The sequence below is a fragment of the Musa acuminata genome, chromosome BXJ1-5 (genome assembly GCF_036884655.1).
Source record: "Musa acuminata AAA Group cultivar baxijiao chromosome BXJ1-5, Cavendish_Baxijiao_AAA, whole genome shotgun sequence".
Taxonomy (NCBI): Eukaryota; Viridiplantae; Streptophyta; class Magnoliopsida; order Zingiberales; family Musaceae; genus Musa; species Musa acuminata.
Genome location: NC_088331.1, coordinates 9026604 through 9050876, shown reverse-complemented (window position 1 = coordinate 9050876; position 24273 = coordinate 9026604). Strand labels below are relative to the sequence as shown.

At 39.2% G+C, this 24273-nt stretch overlaps 2 protein-coding genes across 14 annotated transcripts; one reads left to right on the top strand and one right to left on the bottom strand.

The window, feature by feature from the left end:
• Positions 1–10450: 10450 nt before the first annotated feature.
• Positions 10451–11679, top strand: LOC135673653 (brassinosteroid-responsive RING protein 1-like). The gene has a single exon (XM_065182786.1). The coding sequence runs from the start codon at positions 10951–10953 to the stop codon at positions 11545–11547; it is 597 nt and encodes a 198-aa protein (XP_065038858.1). The 5' UTR covers positions 10451–10950; the 3' UTR covers positions 11548–11679.
• Positions 11680–13841: 2162 nt separating this feature from the next.
• LOC135673652 (uncharacterized) lies at positions 13842–24193 on the bottom strand. Of its 13 annotated transcripts, XM_065182781.1 has the most exons (8): positions 23926–24193; positions 22150–22231; positions 21707–22046; positions 18963–21613; positions 17103–18852; positions 16751–16856; positions 15585–15695; positions 13842–14941 (listed from the first exon to the last, which is right to left on the bottom strand). In XM_065182781.1, exons 3-5 carry the CDS (start codon positions 21947–21949, stop codon positions 17718–17720), a joined length of 4029 nt encoding a protein of 1342 aa, XP_065038853.1. In that variant the 5' UTR covers positions 21950–22046; positions 22150–22231; positions 23926–24193; the 3' UTR covers positions 13842–14941; positions 15585–15695; positions 16751–16856; positions 17103–17717. The 13 variants fall into 13 exon arrangements, with proteins under 13 accessions (XP_065038853.1, XP_065038855.1, XP_065038856.1 ...); XM_065182783.1 differs by having other exon boundaries at positions 13842–14759; positions 14850–14941; positions 15585–18852; XM_065182784.1 differs by having other exon boundaries at positions 13842–14759; positions 14850–14941; positions 15609–18852.
• Between the last annotated feature and the right edge of the window lie 80 nt (positions 24194–24273).

Genomic DNA, 24273 nt, shown 5'->3' with positions numbered 1-24273 from the left:
ATGCTCGACCACATGTTTAGTAAAGTGGGAGCAAAAGGCACATCTTTGGATTCGACGTAGATCCATTCGTACTATTTGATGGTAACATGATTGATGCATATATACATGGGATCGTCGAGGAAAACGTGATCTACGCACATTGGAAAAGGCTATAGATAGTCCTTCATCAAAGAAACATTTGTGAGACGCACGGATCATGAGAAACAAATGGGAAGATTTCGATCCATTATTTTACTTGATGTTAGTTGATTGAATTCACTTGGGAATCAAAATGCGATGAGTCAAGTCCGAAATTATGATTAACTATAACTATGTATTATATACTTAGACATTATTCATAAAAATTAAACAAAGAATATAAAAGAATAGAAATTATAGAAAAAATTATGAAATGTATAAGATGTAATTGTCTAGTTCATGATAGTGAGCTCTTGATAGCTATTTATACATACTCAGCGATAAGATGAAAAAAGTTTACGGGCGAGAGGCTTTGTGAGTGAGTCTGCTAGTTGATCAGCTGTATGTACGTGAGAAATACGGAGTTGATGTCTGATAACTTGATCTCGCACGAAGTGGAAGTCAATGGTTATGTGTTTCATGTGGGAATGAAACACTGGATTAGCACATAAGTAGGTAGCTCCAATATTATCACAATATATTGTAGGAATAATTGTAGAGTTGACGTTGAGTTCCTTGAGCAAATTTGTGACCCAATTGAGTTCAGTAGTGGCGGTAGCGATGGCACGATATTCAGCTTCAGTTGTAGATTGTGCAACCGTCTTTTGTTTTTTAGAACTCCAATTGATTTGAGTAGCTCCAAGGAAAACAATGTATCCTAATGTAAATGTTCTATCATCAAAGTTCCCTACCCAATCAACATCAGCAAAGGCATGAAGTTGGAGTGAAGTATTTTTGCGAAAAAAAATGCCATGATTAAGGTCCCTTTAAGATACTGCAAAATTCGTTTGACCGTAGACCAACGCGTAGTAGATGGTTGATGCATGAATTGCGATAATTTACTAACGGCAAATGAAATATCTGGACGAGTGAGAGCCAAGTACTGTAAGGAGCCAAGGACTTGTTGATATTGAGTCGAATCTGTAGGACTTTTATCACATAATTTAAGTGATTCACTAGTAGAGAGAGGAGTTGTAACCTCTTTCGCATCCTACATGTTTGTCTTTGATAATAAATCTTGAATATACTTTCTTTGTGATAGGAAGAGACCTGAAGGTGTAAATGTTGCTTCCACTCCCAAAAAGTAGCTTAAAGTTTCTAGATCTTTGAGGGAGAATCGATCGGCCAAGTACTTTAGAAATGCTTGAGTCTTCAAAGGATCATTTCCTGTGATAATAATATCATCCACATATACTAAAAGATATATTATGCTTCCATTGTGCTGGCAAATGAATAACGAGGTATCAGACTTGGAATTGATGAAGCCAATTGAGGTTAAAAATGAGCCAAGCTCGTTATACCAAGCCCTTGGAGCTTGACGAAGTCCATAAATAGCTTTTTGAAGTTTGCAGACATGCCTCGGATATTGAGGATGAACGAAACCAGGAGGTTACTACATAAAGACATCTTCAGTAAGTGTCCCCTGTAAAAAGGCATTGTTAACATCCAATTATCGTATGTGCCAACCCTTTGAGATGGCCAAACTTAGGATAAGACGGATTGTTGTAGGTTTAACAATAGGACTAAATGTCTCTATGAAGTCGACACCAGGTCGTTGATGAAACCCTTTGCAGGATACGAGGGCTTGATATTCGCCTCTGCCATCAGAGTAAACTGTTTTAATGGAAGATTGAAAAAAATTCTCGACCAACTTTCGAAAGTTGGTAAATACTTTGGAAACATCAGACTTATGGTGGAGAGGATATAACCATGTGTACTTAGTAAAATAGTCTACAAAAATGACATAAAAGCGAAACTTATCAAAAGAAGGAATTGGGGCAGGGCCCCACACGTCGGTATAAATAATTTTAAATGGTTTAGAGCAAGAAATGAAGGTTGTCCCAAAAGGTAATTTATGACTTTTATTGCAAAGACAAGCATCGCAATGATTGATAGTGCTATTGATTTTAAAGGTAGGAAGAGAATAATGAGAAAGTATTTTTTGCTGGATAAAAGGGGAGGGATGACCAAGACGACGATGTCATACATCGACCGGAGCTGCGACTGAAGAGTGAGCAGTAGGAAGGGTAATTTACGAAGCAGATGGCCACTTATAGATATCGTCTTTGTTCTGACCTTGGACCAAGGATGCCCCCGTGCTCAAATCCACAAGAAAAAAGTTAGGAAAGAATTCAATTGAGCTATTATTTTGTTTACAGAATTGAGAAACGGAAATGAGATTTCTTTTAATGTTAGGTGCACACAAAATATCATCGAGTGTAAAAGTTGTGGTAAGTGAACTAAGCGTTGAGGAACCAAAATGAGTAATAGGAATTCTTTTATCGTCACCGATGATAATATCTTCATTTTCGTCATAGTTGTTATGGATGGACAAGTTTTGAAGATCAAAGGTGATGAAATGAGAGGCGCCCGAGTCCACAATCCAATTAGGTTGGGTAGGAGTTGGAGTAGCCATGAAATTCGCCTGAGGCCACTGTAATGGAGCAGGGAGTCCGGGGCGAGACCGACAGACTTTTGCGGAGTGTCCGACTTTATCACATAGTTGGCAAACGACTCGTTGGTGACTTGTGAAGTCAGAACGCGATGGCTGAGGATTATGAAAGTTACCACCTTGATATGGATAAGGGGGGTTTGGTTGGGCCCCATAGGGCTAGGAGGCAACTTAGCCAAATCGTTGTTGACGTGCTTATTGTACTGGTTGCTCTTCCTCTTAGATTTTTGATTGACCTGAGCTGTAATAGGTGGTCTGGGCAACCTATCATCACGCTTCAAGTACGTCTCATAGTCGATCGACTTATCATAAAGTTCTTCGAATGATATTGGTGAGTCGCGTGCCCGAAGTGCTGCTGTCAATTCTTTGTACTCGCCTCCTAGGCCATTGAGAGTATGGATTAGGGCTTCTTCATCACTGAGAGAATGACCTATCAAAGCTAAATCATTAATGATAACTTTGATATGTTGTAGATAATCAGCAATAGTACTTTCCTCTTGTTTCGTTTTCATCAGATTGGAGAGAAATCCGAGCATGCAAGTATGCGAGCGATTTGCCAAAGTTGTTTATAATTTGCACCATGCTTCTGCAGCAGTCGTACATGAGGATATCGGGGCAATGGATCCAGCAACGGAAGCTTGAATAGCTTGGAGGATGAGGCGATCTTGACATACCCATAGTTTGTGGGCTGGATTTGGCATTGGACTGGGTTCACCTGGGATGTTGATCATTTCGGGTGGACACTGGAGAGAGCCATCAACGTAACCTAGAAGATCATAGCCAAATAGAAGATTAGAAAGTTGTGCTCGCCAAAATGCGTAGTTACCGCCTTTGGATAATTTGAGGGGAATAAGTGCTGCAGCATTGATGGTGATAAGACTTTGAAAAGTACTCAGAGTCCCTACAGAAACAAGGACAAGAATATCGGAAGAGGAAAATGAAGACATCCCAGATATTTTGTGGTAGTTTAAGTGATATTTACAAAAGATGTAAAGATATAGGAGGGAGGGAGGAGGAGAAAAGCAGATCGATGCGCTGCAAAGGAGGCTACAACGATGAACTGCATAGGAGGCTGCAGCGATGCACTATAGAGGAGGTTGCAACGATGGGTGAGGAAGCTGCAGCAATGAGGAGAGGTCGCTGGCCGAGGAGCAGTTGCAAGGACGGCGGCCACCACGGTAGTGTAGGCGAGGTACTTGTGAGGGTAGGAGGTGGCCGAGTAGTCCCCGACTCCGGAATAGGAAGCAACGACACTGGAGGAGAGGTAAGCAGCAGCACTACGCTTCGGCAAAGCTGCCTACATCCGCAAGGAAAAAGGCTTTGATACCATCATAAAAATTAAACGAAGAATATAGAAAGATAGAAATTGTAGAAGAAACTATGAAATGTATAAGATGTAATTGTCCAGTTCATTTTGATAGTCAGCTCTTGATAGCTATTTATATACACTCAGTAGGGAGGTTATACATATTCAGCACGAAGGATTTTTCTCAACTGCTTAGAGATTTCCTCAACTGCTTTGAGGAAATCTTATATGCTTATCAATTATACCTATAAATATAATAGCTAGACTATGTTAGACAATTAGTATTAATAATACAAGATAAACAAAAATATAAATTATAAATAAAATATAAATAAAATTTAAACATTTTTTTAATGAATATTGAAATTTCTTAATCTATTTGATAGATAATACATAGGTTATTATTGTCGTTTTGTAAATATGAATATGACAGAAAATTATAGATATAAACAAGGATGATTTTCTTTAGAAAATTTTTTTTTGGGATAATGCTTTTCATTTTTAATATTTTTTATTTGATGTTTAATTTCTCTCTAACACCATAAATAACTCTTGTCATCGCTCGATTACCTTTGTCCCATTGTCTTCCGTGATGTCACTCGTCAAGTCTTCCTCATATATCATGATCATTGACCTCGATGGGAGAGGAAGGAGACAACGATAGTGAGGTTTTTCCTCCCTCATCTCCCTCATGGCTCATCACATCAAGTCATGTGATCGAGGACAATGATAATGGCACGAAAAGACTAGGGTTGGTCCCGAAGGTAAAATGATGAATTTTCTTCGAGAATATAAGAGAGGAGGGACGAGAAGCTCCATCGTAAAGGTCTTCTTCCCCTCCCCATTTGACAATCAAAGTGGGGGAAGATGATGAAGCCTTGTGGTAAGACGAAGGTGGCCAAAGATGACGACAAAGGATGTTTAGTATAATAAAAATAAAAATATTAAATATAAAAAAATAAAAAAATTAGCATCATTCTGAAATAAAAATAAAAAGGGATTTTTTTTAAAGAAATCGTCGAATAAATAATGTGTCTGATATTGTTAGGACTACTTACTGACCGAGGAAGGGTAGGAGAAAGTAATCTTTTACCACTGAGTTCCAGAATCACTGCAACCATCCAGAAGAGAACAGAAACATATTGATTGCGGCGGCTACGAAGGGAGGATAAAGAAAAGGGACAAGAAGCCCCACCTTTCGCGAAGAGAGAGAGTCCATTGTTAATTGAGGACGAAGGCCTTGGATGGAATGGTGACCTTTAAATGGCACCCAACAACCATAAGAAAACAAGTGTGGTTGCCTAACCCTTGATGTTGTAGGCCATCAAAGGTCTCCCACTTGCCTGCGTAATGGGAAGGAGAAAGAGAAAGAGAAAGAGAAGGAGAAAGAGAGAAGATAAGTCGACGTACGAGGTGGCTTACGACAAGCAATAGATAGATAGATTAGATACAGGAAAAGGAGCTGTCGTACGAGGCGGCTGATGACAAACACTAGAGAGAGAGAGAGAACAGGTTTTTGGAGGAGCAGAAGTTGAATAGAGGGTTGATGACAAGCTGTAAAGAGAGAGACAGGGGTTGACGTACGAGGCGGCTGATGGCAAGCATCAAAATCTGAGGTCACGCTGGTGAGCAACTCAGAGTGGATAGGGTTAGATAAGGAATCCAATCTTGCATCTTTTAGCACAAAAGCCGGAGAGTAACTCCAGCAATACTGCGACAACAGATTGCCTAATAGGCGAGGAGAAGGAGAGAAGAGAGCAATTGGAAGAACAAAAACTAGGGATTCATCATCGAAGAAGAAACCAATCATGGATAATTAAATGGTTTATTCAAGCAGATCTTCATGAGTTCTTTAGTATCCTATTGATGTTAAGCTCTACCACAAGATTCTATTTATTTTTTGGAAGTCAGCAGCTCTATTTTGTTAAATATTTATTGATGAATTCTGATTTTTTATTTATTGTGAACAATTATGTTCTTAACCAAACACTGTTCTTTATATAAAGTATATGATATCCTTAAGTTGATATAAGAAGAATATGTTAGATTTTAGAGATTTTAATTGAATTCTGATTCAAATTATCAATCAATGGAAAAGAAATTTACTTATGTTAGAATGTGTTAAGAGATGATCTCGATGGGAATGAGTCTTTTGATTACCTTTCCTAGACCCTTTGTTTTCATAGATAAAATCTTCTAAGAATCGTATCATTATAAAGGCTTTTTTTTTCACCTTCAGATTATCTCTACTCCAACAATTACAATATTCCTGAAAAGAAAGAAAGAAGAAAAATAGTCTAAGCTTCTTTTGTGTGCAGATTATCATATTCAAAAGGTACATACCATCTTTACGATACTTGATTTTAATTATAACATAAAATTTTCATATAATAATTTTATTTCTTACAATTTGTATGAGATTATCATAGATTGTTAAAGAATTTAGATCTTAATGTTTAGATCTGTCTTAGATATGTTTAAATTATATCATATTATTTTATTTTTATTTCTATCGTATGATGCTTGTATTATATGATTATATTACATCGCCTTTCTGCCTTTAGGATGTTGTATGCATTCATGCCCGTCTTCCCCTCTGTATTATTCGTATGCCCATCTTCCCCGTGAATGTCTTGCGTTTACGGGTCGTCAACCTCAATAGGAATCGCGATTTGTTATCAGTGGGCTATGGGTTAAAAATATTGATCTGAAGATTAATGGGATTCAGTTATTATATATTATTATATATATATATATAATATTATACTTGTCAATATTAATTTTGATTTATTATATAAAAAAATATTTTTCACTAAGAATTTTAATATGATTAAGATAACTTATCTTATTGATATATAGATAGTTAGGGATGCATCTTAATAATTACTAAGACTATCTTAGAAAGATTTAGTATATAGTTTTATTCACAAATGATAAAACTTTATGATTCAATCAAAGTCAGTAATCTCTAAACTTAACTTTAAAAAATTAAATAAAAAAATATTTCTTATGCATACATAATTACAAGTATATTATATGTTCAAATTTATACTAGACCAAATATCGGTTTTATAGTTAGGATACTATATAGATATTAGAATTATCTAAAAATAAAATATTAAAAATTATAAAAGAATTAAATAAGATATCTATAAGAGACCAAAGGCTACATGCTCACATATAAAAAAAAATCAAATCGACTTAAAATGATGGTATTTTCATATACTGATTTTATAAATTATCTCGATAATAGAAAGTCCAATTTATGATTTATGTTTACATTAGCTAGAAGGGTAAATGAAAATTATATTATTAATAGTAGAAGTTGATTATGTGAGATGCTTTGAGATTATTAAAGTTTTATGACTATAAAATTTCAACTCAGAACTTTGTATGGTCAAACTTAATTGTCAAATCGTTGAAGATATTCTATGACATGTCGTAGGGCTTTTCTTATCTAAGAATGACAAGTACTATAGTGATTCTAAGTATATTAGCATAAAATACTTAGTGGTTAAAGAATAAATTTAGAAATAATTATTGTTAATTAAGAACTTGAGTTCCACTATATTAATTATTGATTCATTCACTTAGGCCTTACAACTTAAAGTACTTGAAAAAATATATTCTTATGATTGAGTTTATGAGCGTCCTATAAAAGATAAGGTGATGCGTATTTAAGTAAACACTATAATTGACTTTCTAATTTATTTAATTAAAATTATTTATTTTTGTTATTTTATTCATATTTATGTATATATATTATGGTTGAATGCGATAATAGGATGGTTGAAAATATATACATATTATGTATATATATGTTATCTTCATAAGATAAATTATAAGAGTCATTTGTACTACATTAGGAAAGACTAATAGTATTGCAATACACAGAAAGAAATATGATATTGATGACATACGACCATTATGACTTACATTAGTAGTCGAAATTAATATAATATTATTATATTTATTAGATTTATTTATTTATACTTTTAAATTTACGCACCTATGAATGTTTTTTAAAATTTTAGAATCTAACGAGATAAAATTATTTTTAAAATAAATTTTAGTTATTTATTTTAATTTTAAATTTTTTATCTTATCAATTAATTGGTTAAGTAGGAGAATATTAAAGATTTACCGATTAATTTATTAAGATGTACTGAGATTCTAATTAAATTTTGATTAAGATTATCGACCAAAGAAATTTCACTTATGTTAAAATTTCACTTATGATATGATACTTTAAGAGATGATCTTTATGGAAAGGACTCTCCTAATTATTTTTCTTAGATTTTCTATTCTCGTTTATATATAGATAAGACTTTTAGGGATCGTATCATCATAGAAATTTCTTTTCTCACCTTCCAATAGATCCCTATATCAATTATAGTAATCCTAAAAATAAGAAGAGAGGAAAAGAAGAGCTCAACTTTTTTTTTTTCTGAGCAGTATATAGATCAGGTTGGATTCAGAGTTAGCTTCTAGTTCAAAATTTATTTTAACAATACTAAATGATTTTTCATGTGAATTTCTTGTGTTTATTAATCCTTATTACAATATTTTGTTGCTTGTTTGATTAGCCTCAGTATTGTAGTGTTTTGATGGTTTATTATATCCTCTTTAATTTACATATAGAGGGAGAAAAACAAGAATCTTCATGCTTGTCGCTTTCTTTTATCCAATCTCTCTCACCAACAAAAGAAACTGCATAAAGCAGTGGCTTGCATGCTTTGAGGCCAAGGAAAGTCTTCAGTGTTTAAAGAATTGTTACACGTTGATGTCAGCGGCACAGGATGCATGACTGTACATTTCACCAACCATGTCCATGGCGTCTCCTTTCTGAGCTCACAGAGTGGTAATTGACAGAGACGGAGAAGAATAGTATACCGAATCCTTCATCTCTGTCATCATCAAAGACGAGCTCGAGAACGAGAAGAAAGTGAGCAAAGCTTCACCACGACAGCCCTACAATAGCTTACAAGAATTCCATGTCATTTTAATTTGTACTTTTTTTAATAAAATAAGAATTTTTTTGATCTGACATGTAAGCGTCTCTCCTATCTCAAGTTCTTCGCATCTCGAATAGAAAGCATGCAGTTCGCCTTCAGCTAAGCATACAAATGACTGTGTTTTGCAAATATGACCCTAAATTATTGTTTGCTTGGCTGCAAAATGAAAGAAAGCAACCTTCAAAATCATGTCTTGCTCACCTCCAACCCCCCACTTTGCTGTGGGGGAAGAAGGGTGGGGGGCCATGATACACACAGTGGCATTGATGAAGACGTTTGGGCGACAAGGACAGGTAGCTACTCGCTTTTTCTCTCTCTAGTCGGCGTCAAAATCGAAACTCGACCCAGGTTAATCCTCTGTACGCCCCCCACTCCTTGTAGTCACTAGCAAACGAAAGGAAGGACACACCTGTTGCAAGCAATCGAAACAAGGGACATACCAGTGATGCCACCTGACAAGATGATGGCCGCCACTCAACTGTCAACACATTGAGCCTTGGATATCTCGCCAAGGTGTTGGATTTCGAGTCACACAGGTAAGTAGACAGTATGACAATTACAGGGGCGGATTATTGATTCATCAATGCTTAAACAACTCTTGGAATTTGAAATGCAGCTCGGTAGAGGTCATATGTCTTGCTGCCATTCTGATAGGAACAAAAGGCCACTAAACAGTGTCGTTATCCCAACTTTCAATAGACGTCTGACAAAGCAGAACAAAAGATCATCATTCTGTGTCTGTGGATCCACTTGAGCTGTGCAGTGCGACCCTGATTCCAGAGGGAAATGAGAAGGCCATGTGAAGGCCAGCAAGCAGGGGCAGTGTTGGAGAGTGTTTTCAGGATAGCTAATGATGCCAGTGACGAGCAACTTTGCATCAGAAGCTGCAACCAATTGATTGTTCATGTGGTTCATAATCCCCAAGATCCGTATGGTGAAAGTGTGGTATAGTAATACTGTCCTGATATGATACAGCTTGCAAGGTCACATGGGAAGGTGCCCTGTGCTTGCAGCTGCCGTGACAAGAAGGAACAGCTTGAAGGGAAGAGTTCCCCAGCTACAGAGAAATGTAGTGCTGTTCCTGCATGGGAATTTTCAAATGCATAATACTAACACACAAGGCTCGGACACCTCTTTGTTTCCGAGCTCAGGATCATGTGACCAACTGTTCAACACTGGTTATATTATTCTAATAAGATTATTCTCCTCAGATTTTGGAGCTCTATTTAGCAGCACCAGCAAAGTAAATAGTTGTAGGGAAACCTATTTGCCTGGAACTTGGAAACCTATAAAACGGATGAAGAACGAAGAACAAAAAAAAGGATTTTTGGCTTTACCAGATCAAACTGCTGCTGTGTGGGGGGTATGGTGAGAACCGTGCATCAAGTCCGTCAACGTGGCAAATCTGAGACCGCTTCAAAAGGAAATGGACCAGCTTCACCACCCCTTGAGCCTACAAGACAAAAGTCGATACAGTCCATGGTCATGGAAGGGGGGAAAAAGCACGCAAGAAACAAAAGTGCAGGGGCCAGAAGCCAGCTTGGGAGGGACGGAGGGGCTCGCACCTTCCTGAAACCATCCTTTTCTCCCATTTTTAACCGGAGGGGGATGAGGACGATAATATCCTATCGCTTAATCCCCCCGAATCCTATTTGTTAATCATCCTCCTACAGTTCCGTCAGCAGATTCACATTGGATTTCTGCGTCAGTCCTGCCAAACTTGGTGATATAAATTGCCCAAACCAGAGGTGGAGGCGGACGCACCTCCTCTGCATACCCCGATCCCCATCATTTCTTGATCTTGTCTGGTTGAGAGAACTCGAGAGGAGCTTCGAAGAACAGGAGGACGACGACTTGGCTCTGCAGTGTCCAATTCCCAACATTTAGTTGATGAGAATTAGAGGAGCATCAAAGAAAAGGATAGAGAACGAGGTTGGAGGCTTGCAAGACTCTTCTTGGATCCACTGTTAAATAGTTGGGTGTTCTTCTTTGGGATCGGCATGGGGTTTCCGGTCGGCTACTCGGAGCTGTTGATGCCGAGGATTGTCCTCCACATGGCCTTGATCCTCGGCTACGTGCGGCGGTTCATCTTCCGGGCCTTCGACGCGGTCGGCCTTGGAGACCTCCTCGACGCCGACGCCCCCTGGCCCGAGAACAGCGGCCACAGAAACCTCGACCACCAGCAGCTCCTGCAGCCGCCGCAATCCCCGTCGGTGTCGGCGATGCTGATCCGGGAGGCGCTCCCGGTGGTGCGGTACGAGGAGCTGGGTGCGGCCGGGCAGCACGTCGGGGACAGCTGCGTTGTCTGCCTGTACGAGTTCGAGGCAGCGGAGGAGGTCCGGCGCCTGAGCAACTGCAGGCACGTCTTCCACCGTGGCTGCCTCGACCGGTGGCTGGAGCACCACCAGCGGACGTGCCCGCTGTGCCGCACGCCGCTCGTCCCGGGGGAGATGCCGGTCGCCGTGGACGATCAAATGTGGGCTGCGGCCGGCGTCCCGGACTCATACTACGACGACTTCTTCTCTTTTCCCTTTGCCTCGGCCTCGCCGCCGAGTCCAACTCTGCTGCTTCCCCACCAGCTCTTCTCTGCCTCTTAGGTAGCAAATCTACCAGCATGAGGAAGTTGGATCGTCGAAATTTGTATATAGAATAGACTGGCAGCCACATAGCTGAACCTGATATTTGTCCTGCAGAGTCGAAGAAGTACAACCTTTTATTTTCTTCTTTCATTTGCTTGTAGATAGCTCAAGTTTACCGATCAAGTTCAGCTCAGTTCTCATCACAATCTCCATGAATGCCCCCTGCACACAGAGAGAGAGAGAGAGAGAGAGATAACTAATAGACGTTTAGCCTGCATTGTTGAGATGTTGTAGTTTTTGACCATTCTCAATTAACTGCTGCGAAATATACCTTCTGTTCGTGTCTGTATGACTTCATCATGAGTCTTGGTTCCACAGGAAGGCAGTAGTTTGCAACATGGAATGGAGACATGCAAGCTGCAATTTTGATTCCTGGATCATAGAGTCTTCTTTTCTTCCACCGTGCACTAGGAAGAACAAGCTTTTTTTGAATCAGAACAAGTAATGAGCCCAAGTTCCCGAGGGAGGAGCTTTTCAGCAGCATGGTTACAACTATTTCCTTGGAAGATGATCACAGCTTCTCTCTTTCAGTCTGAGTATTATTGTGGCCAGATTCCAGACACTTTTGTATGTCTCGATTGATTGCTGCAAACTCCGTTTCAACTGGCAAGTAATTTCCTCATCATTTGTGTTCAGTGGTATTAACCAGAAGGAAATTTACCTGATGAAGGTTGTTCTCCACTATCAGTCTGCTGTGTGGGCAAAGGACAAGTATGCATTCTGAAGTTTTTATCGTCCAAGTTGACAAATTTCTTCACATGATTCTGCAAGAATTAACAAAAAGCAAATAAGGAATGGTTTTTCAAATGCAAGATTTGCCAATTTAAATACCCAAGAACAGAAACTAATCAAGACTTCCAGAGTTATGGTTTTCATTCCCAGTAAAGTATGTGTTGATAAGGGGTTTGCCGGTTACAGAGTCCTTCAAGAAATGCTTCGCAGCCTCTGCAAAACAATACTACGTAGCTATTCGCCTTCATCTCATGGACATGATCAAGTTCTCAGAGTTACTACTTACTGATGAAATTTACTAACACGTTCTTGCACAATCCCGGAAGTAATATCTAACTCAAAGAATCAGAGGTTCGTAGCTTCCCAAATGATAAATGCCCTTAACTTGTGTCTCAGTTCCAAAATAAAAAATTACACCATATGCTTTTATCTCTGTGATACAACTACTAAGTTCCGGCAAAACAATAAATCGGAAAAGTTATTTGCACAAATGTCAAAAAGGATGCTGCAAACCCAAGTTAAGAATCCAGACCATCAATTTATCTCATCACCGAAGACGTGCAGCATAGGCACTCACGAAAAACTGCATGTAAAGTAATTAGCATGTAAGGAAGAAGGCATCCTCGAACCAGCAAAAGGATACACCAGTTTTGTGTGGGAGCTACTGCTTTCGTCCATAGAAGGCTTTTTCCAGTACTTAGGAAAGGGGCATGCAAACAGAAAATAAATTTGTTAGTATTTACTATTTAATTTCAATGTTCCAGTGGATTAGTTTTAAAAAGAAAGACTAATTACAATCAAGCAAAAATTGCCCCGAAGGAGAAACTACACAAGCCACAATGCAAATATTACTAGTTGTAGTGTTTATTAATCTAGCAATGGAATAAACCACACACTCAAAAAACTGAGCAAAGTACAGGTTAACACAAGAACTATAGCACCCCAAGTACCTATAATTACATTGTGATATTCACAACCAACACAAGTTAGATGATAAAGTATTATCTAACAGTCATGCAATTTACTACGATGATGATTTGGTAACAAGTCCAGTAGCAGTCTTTTACATAGGATATAAGAATGAATATATGGAGATGATTAACATGAGGCAAAGAAGAATTACTTGTTAAGAGCAAAAGCAATATCACACACTGAAACCATATTCTGTCTCAAAACAAAATATACAAAGTTGAGTAGTAGAACTTCCTAAGGCATTACCTTCATGCAGCTCTTATGTGGCACAATCACAATAGTAGCCGATAGTTGCAATTGAAGTTGGTTCAGTGAGAGTTTGCAAGGAGCTATGAAGTTAAAGAACATTCAAAAAGCAAAAGACTGAATTCTGATAAAAGATGGCTCAAACTATGTATCTGGCTCCCTTAAAAATGCACTTCAATCACCAACGGGCACAGGCTGAAATTTCAGTAATTAGTAACAGTTCAGTGATCATACAGGGTCTACACCCTACATAAAACAGGGCCTAATAATTTATAGAAGAACAAAATGGAGGACAAATAATGTGAACTTATCCCAAAAATTAGAAATTTCTACTAACAATGTAATGCTTTTATAGTGTGGAAATATGAGTCTGCAACTTTTAACAGAAAAAGAAAAACTATTAGTGGGTTCAGCATCTCTTTAGAAGCCCACACAAGTGGCTAACTAAATTGTATGTTGCAGTCACAAAGCCTTTCGATGAGAAGACATATTGTTGCAACCCTGGACGCCACATGACTTGAAACCGGTATCAGAACTTCCACTCCTAACATTCTGTCATTTATGTCTGTGAGATTAATTTCCAAGCTAGCTGAGAATTCCCCTTGGGCTCTCTCTCTCTCTCTCTCTGCTGAAAGAATGATGAAGCTCCTGAGCATGGTCCAGAATTACGAAAATGCAAACCTCCTAAACATATTAACTGAAGTGCTTCACAACATTATCAATGTTGTATTGCCCCACAGAATGCATCTACCATCATGTCCCCTTCTATCATAAGTACCATCACACTTATATCCCCCGTCAAACCAGCAAATTCTGGATTCCTGTTAGAGTGTGGAGGAAGATTGTAGTCATCAGCCTTTGGTCTTCCTTGCAATACTTCAATAAGTGGGCTTCTTCCAGAACAACACTTCCTTGCAACTCATGTTCGCTATGATGATTGGGTGAATCCTTTCTTTCATAAATCAATTTTTAAGCATGTAAAGGGGAAGCAAGGGTTCCATTGGGTGAATCCTTTCTTTCATCAATCCTCATTATCTCAGTTCTGGCTATGGGGACCTGCTGTCAAAATATTACAGTTGACACTGACATAGCTTTTGCCCATAGCCACAGTGTCCATGGTACCATCTATCAAATCAACATAGTGTTTGCCATGGTACTAACAGCTGTAATGGAAATAGGGGCCACCAAACCAACATAATTGTTGTCATCAACTTTCAAATCTGCAGATTTACTACTAAATGTATCAGGTTTTCTTACGCCTCATTAGTAACTATTGCATAACTATTTCTTGGAATGCCAGCCACATTTACCAAGCTTTCGGCAAGCTCCAAATTGCATAAGCTCTCTCCATTCTTAACATAAGATTGACAAAGTTTGAAGTCTTCCAGATATGTACACCACCCTGCAGTCAGAAAAGAAAATTGTTACAAATCATTTATCAAAGATTCCAGATAGAAAGAGGTAACTTAAAGCAGCACTAAAAGCTATACAGCAATAAAAACTAGAATAGATTGAATGATGAACTTGCATCCAGAGCAACTGCTGATGATCTCTGAAAAGCAATAAGCATATGTATACCAAAACAGGATCTCAGGACATTGATATCACACAAATGGAAGTTGGAACAATGTTCTTAATCAAAAGTAATCTATGGCAAGGGCCAAAGGGTTGATAACAGACTGCTTACAAAATATGATGCTAAACAACCCCATAGGTTTGTTCTGAACTTACTCCAGTTCAATGGTAGTATATATATTTCCAAAGCAAAATTAACAATATACTGACCCAAATCAAAGGGTTGACACACAGTTGCATGAACAAATCTGTACAAAGAGTTGATAATACAAGACAAACTAATAAAAGATAACAAGACGAGATATCTTGGTTGGTCATTTGTAATGCAGTCAGGGACAACCATCTATTTCATCTCTTAACCCATATCATAAATAGCCAAATTATGCATTTTAGTTCAGTGGTGACTAAAATTAACATCAGAGTAAACCTGACTGTTTTAACGTTTTCTTGGAGAAGAAATGTTGACTCACAATTGGGGAATCACCAAATCATACCATGCAGCAGCAGGATCCTCCAACCATCCCATCTTATCCTTTCTTCTTTCCTCGGTGAAGCAGCCACCCACTGTGGTTCTGGGTTTCCTGCAACACAAGTACTATTTATCTCTTTCCTTTCTCCATTATAAGCACTTTCTTCTTCCAGCCTTCAGCTAGTTCTCCTTTAAGCTACAAATGCATACCACAAAAAACTACACGTGGAGCATTTGAAGGTACTCTAAAACACTCACAATAAGTCTAATAACATGCATTGTAATTCTAAAAATAACCTATAACTCTAAAGAAGCATCTTTGTTTCATCACAAGTTCCGCGAATGAAAATTTCTAAATTCAATCTCATTTAAAACCTAAAATTGCAGTGTTTGCAAAATTTAAAACTTACTTCAAAACTATGAAGAACCTAAATCATTAACCAGCATTGGAGATATGTACTAGTGATGGTCAAGAAAGGTGCCATATCATACTCATTTAAAATAACATCAGCTACATGAAGATGCGCATCTGATATCAAACAGGACAACCATAAAGAAATATTTCATTTCAGACATGCCAAGGTGAAGCTTCCCAAAATAATCAGATTCATAGCTAGTTAAAGGAAGAATTCCCTGCCAGTTGAAAAAAAACCCCATTATTATCGAAGCTATTCGGTTTTTAGAATAGTTCTTACCTACACAAAAATCAGGAATAACCACAACTACAGAAAATTATTAATTAGCTGTGATGTTTAACCAGATGGCGAAGAAAAGAAAGCCTAAAGCAAAGAACAAATATCACCTTTTAAGATAAGGTACAACAAGAATAATGGCAAATAGAAAAGTTATAAATACATAATTGTAGGAAGCAATTTAGCCCCCCCCCAAAACTATATTGTAACGTGTTGCAATAAGGATGCCAAAATATTGTCACAGAGTAAAGATACAGATAGCAAAAGGCAAAAATTACATCAAGAGAAACAAGGTACTACTGCAGTTATCAATGCTTTTTAAGTTCACACTTGAACACCATACATATATGAGGGATTAAATGAAATAATTTTTGACAACTAGAATAAGGTACCAAGTAAATTGAGAGATTTATAGCCATACAAGTGGAGATTCCAAACACATCACACGTACTTCTATCCAACTTAATAGCATTACCTTGAACAAGTTCAGTAGCAGCCTCTTTTATAGATTTTCTAATACTGCATACATTGAGATGATTGTGCTGATTTAGTCTACTATGTCACTGATGCACAGACATCACCTGGTAGGAAGCAGGAAAGACATCAGAACTTGAGAAGTGCCTATCATAAATTTTGCAGTGGAAAATCTGGGTGAATGATCTATCATGTTAAATCAGAGGTTTCCGGAGATCAGAACCATAGCTCAGTGCCATATGAAGTTCACTTCTATAACACAGAAAAGCATCATATTAACCAATTTCCTGGACTTTTGCTGTACTGTCAAAAAATTATGCTGACCATATTAAACAATTTCATGGAAGATATACCTTGAGCAGCTTTTTGCTATACAATAAAAAAATATATGCTGTTTGTTGCTGATTTGAAATTGGTTCCACAAAAAGCCCTGAGCAGAAGAGTAGTTGAAAAGCAAACAGTTTATTTCCTAACAAAAGCAGACAGCTCAAAAGGTATCTGTGGCTAAGTTCAAAAAGCATGCCAACTGCTAAAGGACACAGATTCAAACTTTGTTAATTGATCATAATTTGGTGAGCCAGAATCCAACTCAAAAATGAATTACGAAAAAAAGACTGTGCCTTAAGCCCAAAACAATGTAATGTTTTTACAAGCTAGAGTACTGAAACTAGATGCCTTTCTCTCCAAGGAGACAAACTTTAAAAGGGTTCACCATCTCTTTGATCTCATGCGATTAAAGCAAGATCATGAACTAGAGCCCAGAAGCGAGCATCACAACCTTTGATGCATAGGACTTGAAGCAGGTACCAGGGTTTGCACACCTGTTATAATTAAAATGACCTTTCTTTCATTTAACTCTTGAGGTTCTACCCAAGCTGGATCAAAATTGGGCCCTACCAAATACCCTAGGGCCCACACTTTGATATACGAATTTGGGTCCAGATTTATGAGTGTGGAACCCCCATCTCTTACCTGAAGAACTTTTTACTGCTATTAGTGTTTTCTTGGCTCCAAGGTCGGAGCGATTGATACCTATCGCCATATCCCATTCTATCATCACTTCCAGCACATTTATATCCTCTACTCAAACCAGCGATCTCGGGGATCTTGCCAGAATGCAGATGATGATGGCGACCATTAGGCTCTGATCTTCCGTGTGAATGCACTGAGTCAAGCTTCGAGTTTGTAAAAGCTTTAGTATATGGACTTCTTCTAGATCGCCGCCTGTAATCATGCTCCCTGAGGTGATTGGATGAATCCCTCTCATCAATCCAACTTGAATGATGCAATGGGGAAGCAAAGGTTCTCGATGTGGGGCCATACCCTACCATGGGGTCCTCAACGCTAGATTGTAAATGGGGTGACCTCATTCTCTCCATTCTGGCTCTGAGAGACCTGCTGCCCCTGGAATAACCCAAGACATTATTCATCCCAATTTCACTTCTCCTAGGGGATGTCCACAGATGAGGGGATCGAATTCTAGATCTTGAAGGAAATCCAGTGCGAGAACGAGATAGACAAAGGGGCCCCTTGTGTGGAGAGAAGCTCCTGTATCTCCTAGATGAATGGTGCACAGGTGGTGATAAGTTCATTCTGTCATCAGGCACAAGCCTGTAATACCGGTCCCTGGCCATTTCATGACCATATTTACCAGCCTGGCTCCTACTGACACTGAAGTGCCGGTTAGGGCTCATGTCCTTTAAACTTCTGAATCTTCTCTGCACACCACATGCAAGCTCTGTCTCAGCTTGTGACCCCCATCTACTTTGTGATGAAGCATTGGTAGATTGTCTTACCACACGACCAGCATTTCCAGCACCACCTGCCTTAGCTATCGTGCCATCATATGCAACAACAAAGCCATTACTCTCCACCTTTGCAGCAGCTGCTGCAGCCACATTCCTTGATCCAGGTAGAGCACTAGGTGCATCACAGTAACCAGGTGAACCGGGACACTTGGGATGATGATGATTGGAAGCATCAAAGCAATGTATGTCTCTGACCATCCTTTGAGGATGCTGAGATGATCTGCCCGTCCCAACTGATTTAGGAGCACCAATATTCCTTTCAACTTTCGTATTTAGACCACCATGATCATCAGATCTGGAAACATCACAACATAATCAACTACACAAATTTGATTCTTTATAAAATTTGTAATTAAAAGAAACTGACAAATTCAAATAGTAAGATAACAGCTAGAAATAATCTACCTGGTCATTCTAGAAGAAGAACTATCTCGCCTGGTTATTCTAGCAGAAGAACTATCTTGCCTATGTGACTCATCTGAGGACATCGGCCTCTCAACTCGGGATGAGAAGCCTCTCCTGAATGACAAACCAGATCTTCCCACCGATTCATCAGCACCAGATTCATCCAAAGCACCAGCTTTACCATCTTGTTTATCAGAGCCAATCCCAGTGTCCAACATGCCATCTCCAATATGTACACAGGCTACAGGCAACTGATCCCATCCTGAATATTTCATTCTCACACAAGCTGGAGGCCACCTGTTATTCTCACCATCTTGAAATCCACCCTGTCCAATCATCTTCACTGTCAAATGACCTGTGCAATCCTTACTACCGATATCTGTAGAAGTTTTCTTCCCATCCCCTGAATCCAAAGAGGCTGATTTGGATAAGCACTTCAATGAAGGTTGAGAAACAACAAACAAACTATTCATAATGTTAGCTGCTCCATCATGAATAGCAACTGACACATCCCTGCTTTTACCCATCATGTTTTCAATAGAAGAAGGAAGAGAATCAGGGAAACAAGAAACTGCTTCAAGGACAGCATTCTCTCTGTTGTCAGAGCCATAATCCAAATGTGCAGCCTCCCTTTCCTCAGCTCCATCTTCTCCCCAACTTTGTAGAACTGATTCCCTAAATTCGCCATCCTCAAATTGAGAGTCCTCATCTACCAGAAGGTCGACTTTTTCCATTCCATTGGCCTGGCAAGCATCAAGATGAGATGCATCTGAGTCATAATTATGGATATGATCATTGAAAGCAACTTCTCCAGAATAATTTACACAAGAATCCATGTAGCTTTTGCCTGCCTCCTGAGTATTCATAGCATTATCTACCAAACTGACATCAATTTCTTTCACTGTCATATCAGCTGAAACTGAAATAGGTGCCACAGACCCAACACATTTATCATTGTCAACCTTTAGCTCTGTTGTAGACTGTTCATATTTGCCAACACATGTGATTATAGAACATAACACATCAGGATAGAATGACCCTAAGCTGCTCTGATGATGACCATTTAATAGGCATGGACTCCCATCCACTTCTCTGGAAGATCCCTCGGCATGCAGACCATTGGTGACATCAATGTCATCACAATGTACAATTTCACCAGATCGGCATGTTTCCACCATATTGCTGATAGCATTTGCATCAAACAAAACATCAGAAGCTTTCTCAGCAAGGACAGAAGACTGATCACCACTCTCTAAATCAGTATTCAGAACTCTATGCTCCTCAATCTGAGAGATGCTTACGTCAATAAGCTGTTCTACTTCAGCATTAGCCACAGAATGATCATCAGAGCTGCTCTCAGTATTGGATGCAACTATATTTGGTTTCTCATCGGAGATTGGCTTACGGATTGATTGTACCAAATTCAGATGAGGATTATGTGCATCATTATGGAAGTCAGAGCTGGTATTCCCACTACAAGGCAAAAGACAAAATGATGTTTCAGTTTCTGACATCAAGCCAGAGTCTGCATCAGCCTTTGCTTTATCAATAGATTCAATTACCAAAGTGGCATCCCTCAAGGAACCAAGAATATCTCTAGCTACTGAAGAAACAAGTTCAGTACTACAGAGGCTGTTTCTTTGATCGTAAACAACTTCAGTTTCTTCAGAAGAGTTGACCAAAGAAACTGAGGCAGTAACCACATTCTCTTCGAGCAAACAATCACCATAAGGAAGAGAGCAGCACCGCTTTACGTGATCATGATCAGTCATTGAATTATTATTGCATGAATCAGGTTTTTCCCAAACCTCTGACTTAAGCAATGCACAGTCATCCTTTGGGAGATCAGCCACATTTTCCAAGCTTTCACCAAGTCCAGTAGAGCATGTGCTCTCTGCATTTCCAACTCGATCCTGAAAAGTTTCAAAATCTGCCAGCTTTTCATTGTGACTGAGATTTTCACATGCAGGATCAGTTGGAAGTGGCTCGGAGACTACAGCTGCATCAAAATTGCTATTCCAGGCATCCATGGCAGTGTTAAGGTCCCAGTGAAGCCTAGAATCAGAGACAGAGGATCTTATCTCATCAGAATCATTTTGCAATGAAACTGTGAAGTTCTTTTGGCTCGCTGACCCTTGGAGATTATCATCATCGGTAGGTTTGAATGCTGAACATTCTTCCACAGGGATGTTACAATTTTCTTGTAAATCTTGAGTAGATTCAGATTGCCGGTCTTTATCTTCATATAAGGAATGTGATTGGGTACCTTGTGTGCCTTCTAAAAGTTCTTCTTTATAAGAATATCCTTTTGAAACAATACCTCCAATGTTTAAGGTGTCACTCACTATTTCACAACTGCAGGCAGCAGCGGCCAATATTGACATGCCAGAGAAATCTACATCACCGGCCTCTTCATTAATGTCATCCAAAATAGTCAACTTATCAGCAACATTTCTTTTGTTATGATTTTTGTCATATGCTAAAGTTTCCAGATAAAAAGCAAGCTGGCTTTCTAGTAAGTGATCAGAATCATCTGAATAAGTAGACTGCAATGTAGATGATGGAGAATTAACTAAAAGAATTTTCCTTTTCTTTATGGGAACAATACTGAGGGAGTCACTGAAGCGTCGTCCAAGAATGCTGACACCAACCTGCAAACAGAGAACAGGATCATTACTAATAAGCTACAGAAGAGGTCTGATTGAGGGGGTACTCTAGTGTAGTTTAGTTATCACAAGCAAAACCTTCTCAGACTCAGAGACAGAAATATCTCCTGCTCTCTTCGGACCCTTATGCATCATACCCTCACTCCTGAAACTATTGACCATACGGTTTTTCTGATTGCCCCAAGCATATGAAGTTCTAGCTCGTCTTGCACCTCTTTGCCTGCCCTTACCAGTTGTTTTCCACTTCAAGTGAGGATCTATAGGTCTTGGAAGTTCAAGTCCCATGTTACTCTGTATTCTCTGAGAAAGCTCCACAACCATCAACTGCACATTTGCAATCACAACTCATGCAGCACTTTAATCATCGATGGTTTAAAACTTTTGAGGCACAACCTCCATAAAAGGTACACAGATGAACCTGCAAGGTAAAGACCACTTATTAGGAATGATTTGCAGTGAAAAACATTAAAGAATAACAAAAACATTTACAGAACTAGAGTGGTCCAAGAGATAAGACCAACCATTGACTCAAATCCCTCATCATCTTTCTGGCCAAAAGAAATAATGATCAACTTGCAGGTCCAGAGCCACTGTGGAAGATCTCTGGAGTGCCAAAAGAAAACAGAAAGAAAGAGTATTAAAACTTGTATATCAAGAGACCATATTAAGTGATTCAAATTAAATAATATCCCAACCCACAAAAAATACACAAAAAGTGCCAAACTTGGTGGTAGGACTTCTTGTATAGCACGCTAACAAGCATTACAGACATTTATGTACCTCCTACTGTAGTCAAGATCATATCTTAAGAGAAAGTTAAACTGTGAACCAAACTAAAAATTCAACTTTCAACAATTAAAAAAATACAAAAATCTAAAATTACTCCTGCTGTAACAGTTAGAAAAAAAGCACATGCAAGAAAAAGAAGGTGATTCTGTTCCTCTATAACTAGCCTTTGGATGGTGATTATTCTGCTTCACAACAATTGCTAATCTCCATCATCCACTCAGTAAATAAGGCAGTTGCTTCTGCTATATAAAATGTTTAGGTCAAAATTTTCCATATTAAAAAACCCAATGGTCGAGAAAACATAGTCTGCATGGCTACAATACACAGAAGTCTGGTGATTCCCTATTTTAATTAATTCCCATCCATTCAGCGAATAAGAAATAATTCCAGGCCAGCACAGTCAAGAAGTACAAGTGCAGCAGAGATCCTCTGAAGCAAGATGAATATGACCCCGGATAACACATCTCAAGCATAGTAATCTTAGAGAAACAATTCTCTGGTAGGAGTAACAAGAATCAAGAACCCTGTGAAATATAATATAATCTAAAATCCTAGTAAACAGACACCCTGAGATGAAGCAAAAGTGCCATTCTCCTCAGTCAGTCAAATCTTCTATGGGAGCCAAGACAGTCCTACCGAAAAGGATGATGACAGGACATTAGATTTTTAAGCTCAAGGTGAGACCTACGAGTGACCAACAAGTGGCAGATTGCATATACCAGTAGATTTAAGCTCAAGCCAAGAGCCAGTACACTGCAACATATGGCAGGAGCCGCAGGTTTTAAAAGCCAGGAAGAAGTTTCACAACCCTGTGAAACCTGACATCAACTGAAATCCCAAAAAATAGGTACCCAAAGAAGATACAATGATGTCATGCTCCGCATCCGATCAGAGAAACTATAGCACCTTCTGTTAGGATGATGCCAGCGTAGGCACCAGATTAAGCCCCAAGCCAAAACCTAAAAGAGACCCACGAAAAGTAGACAGCAGGTAGACTGCAGAAATCGTCAGGGGCGACAAGAATCAAGAGCTTGTTAGACCATATTCCCGGCGGCAGTCAGAAGAGAAAACAGCACATTTCCCTGCGCTTAGACCTGAGACGGCCATCCCTAGGGAAGAGCACTACGACGCAAGCAGCAAGTCCACCAAGAAGCAGGTTGCAGTGAGCAAATCCCTTCGTTTCTTCCAAGATCGACGACCCAAACCGACGACCCAAACCGAGAAACCCAACACGAGTATACTTATTACAGTGTTTCTGCGAGGATCCTGTCGACACCCACACAGATCCACGATCCAGGCCTTTGTGAACTGTGTTCAAATACCAAAAACACAGCATACATGCCAAAATATCTGTTCCTTAGTTCGAAAGACACGATTCAACGAAGCGAAATCCCCACCACGGCGGTTCATTTCGGCGGCCATTATCGCCACCGCGGCAATCCTTCATATTCGAGTCGCAAGATGACCTAACAAAAGCATGCCTAGATCACAAGCTAGGGTATCAATACCTGGACCTAAGTGTCGGAGATCAACCGCCTCTTTCTCTCCTTCCTCCTTTCCTATCCTTTTCCCTTCCGTTATTCTTCAACCTGTCCGGCTTCCGTCCTTCGCGTTCCTCGTCTCCGCGTCCGAGAGAAAGAAACAAAGGGGATTCTTATTCTTCCTCGAAGATCAACACCCACTCCGCTGCATCGGCGCCGCTATTCTTTGACGATCCGTTCCCTTCCTCTCTCGCTTCTCCCCGCCTCTCCTTCACAGTCCCCTCTTGCTGCATAATGTTAGATATCTGCCACCATTTTGTGCTTGCCCGCGGTAGTCCCCCACCCTTATCTCCTTCCAATTTGCCCTCCTCTGTC

What these genes read in the sequence shown, in the direction of transcription:
- LOC135673653 (XM_065182786.1), top strand. Translation starts at nt 10,951, where the DNA reads ATGGGGTTTCCGGTCGGCTACTCGGAGCTGTTGATGCCGAGGATTGTC.
- LOC135673652 (XM_065182773.1), bottom strand. Translation starts at nt 21,949, where the DNA reads ATGGTTGTGGAGCTTTCTCAGAGAATACAGAGTAACATGGGACTTGAA. An exon ending in CTGTCTCTGAGTCTGAGAAG is followed by an intron (nt 21,614 to 21,706) that starts GTTTTGCTTGTG and finishes CTCTGTTTGCAG; the next exon opens with GTTGGTGTCAGCATTCTTGG. An exon ending in TCTTCTTCTAGAATGACCAG is followed by an intron (nt 18,853 to 18,962) that starts GTAGATTATTTC and finishes TGATGTTTCCAG; the next exon opens with ATCTGATGATCATGGTGGTC.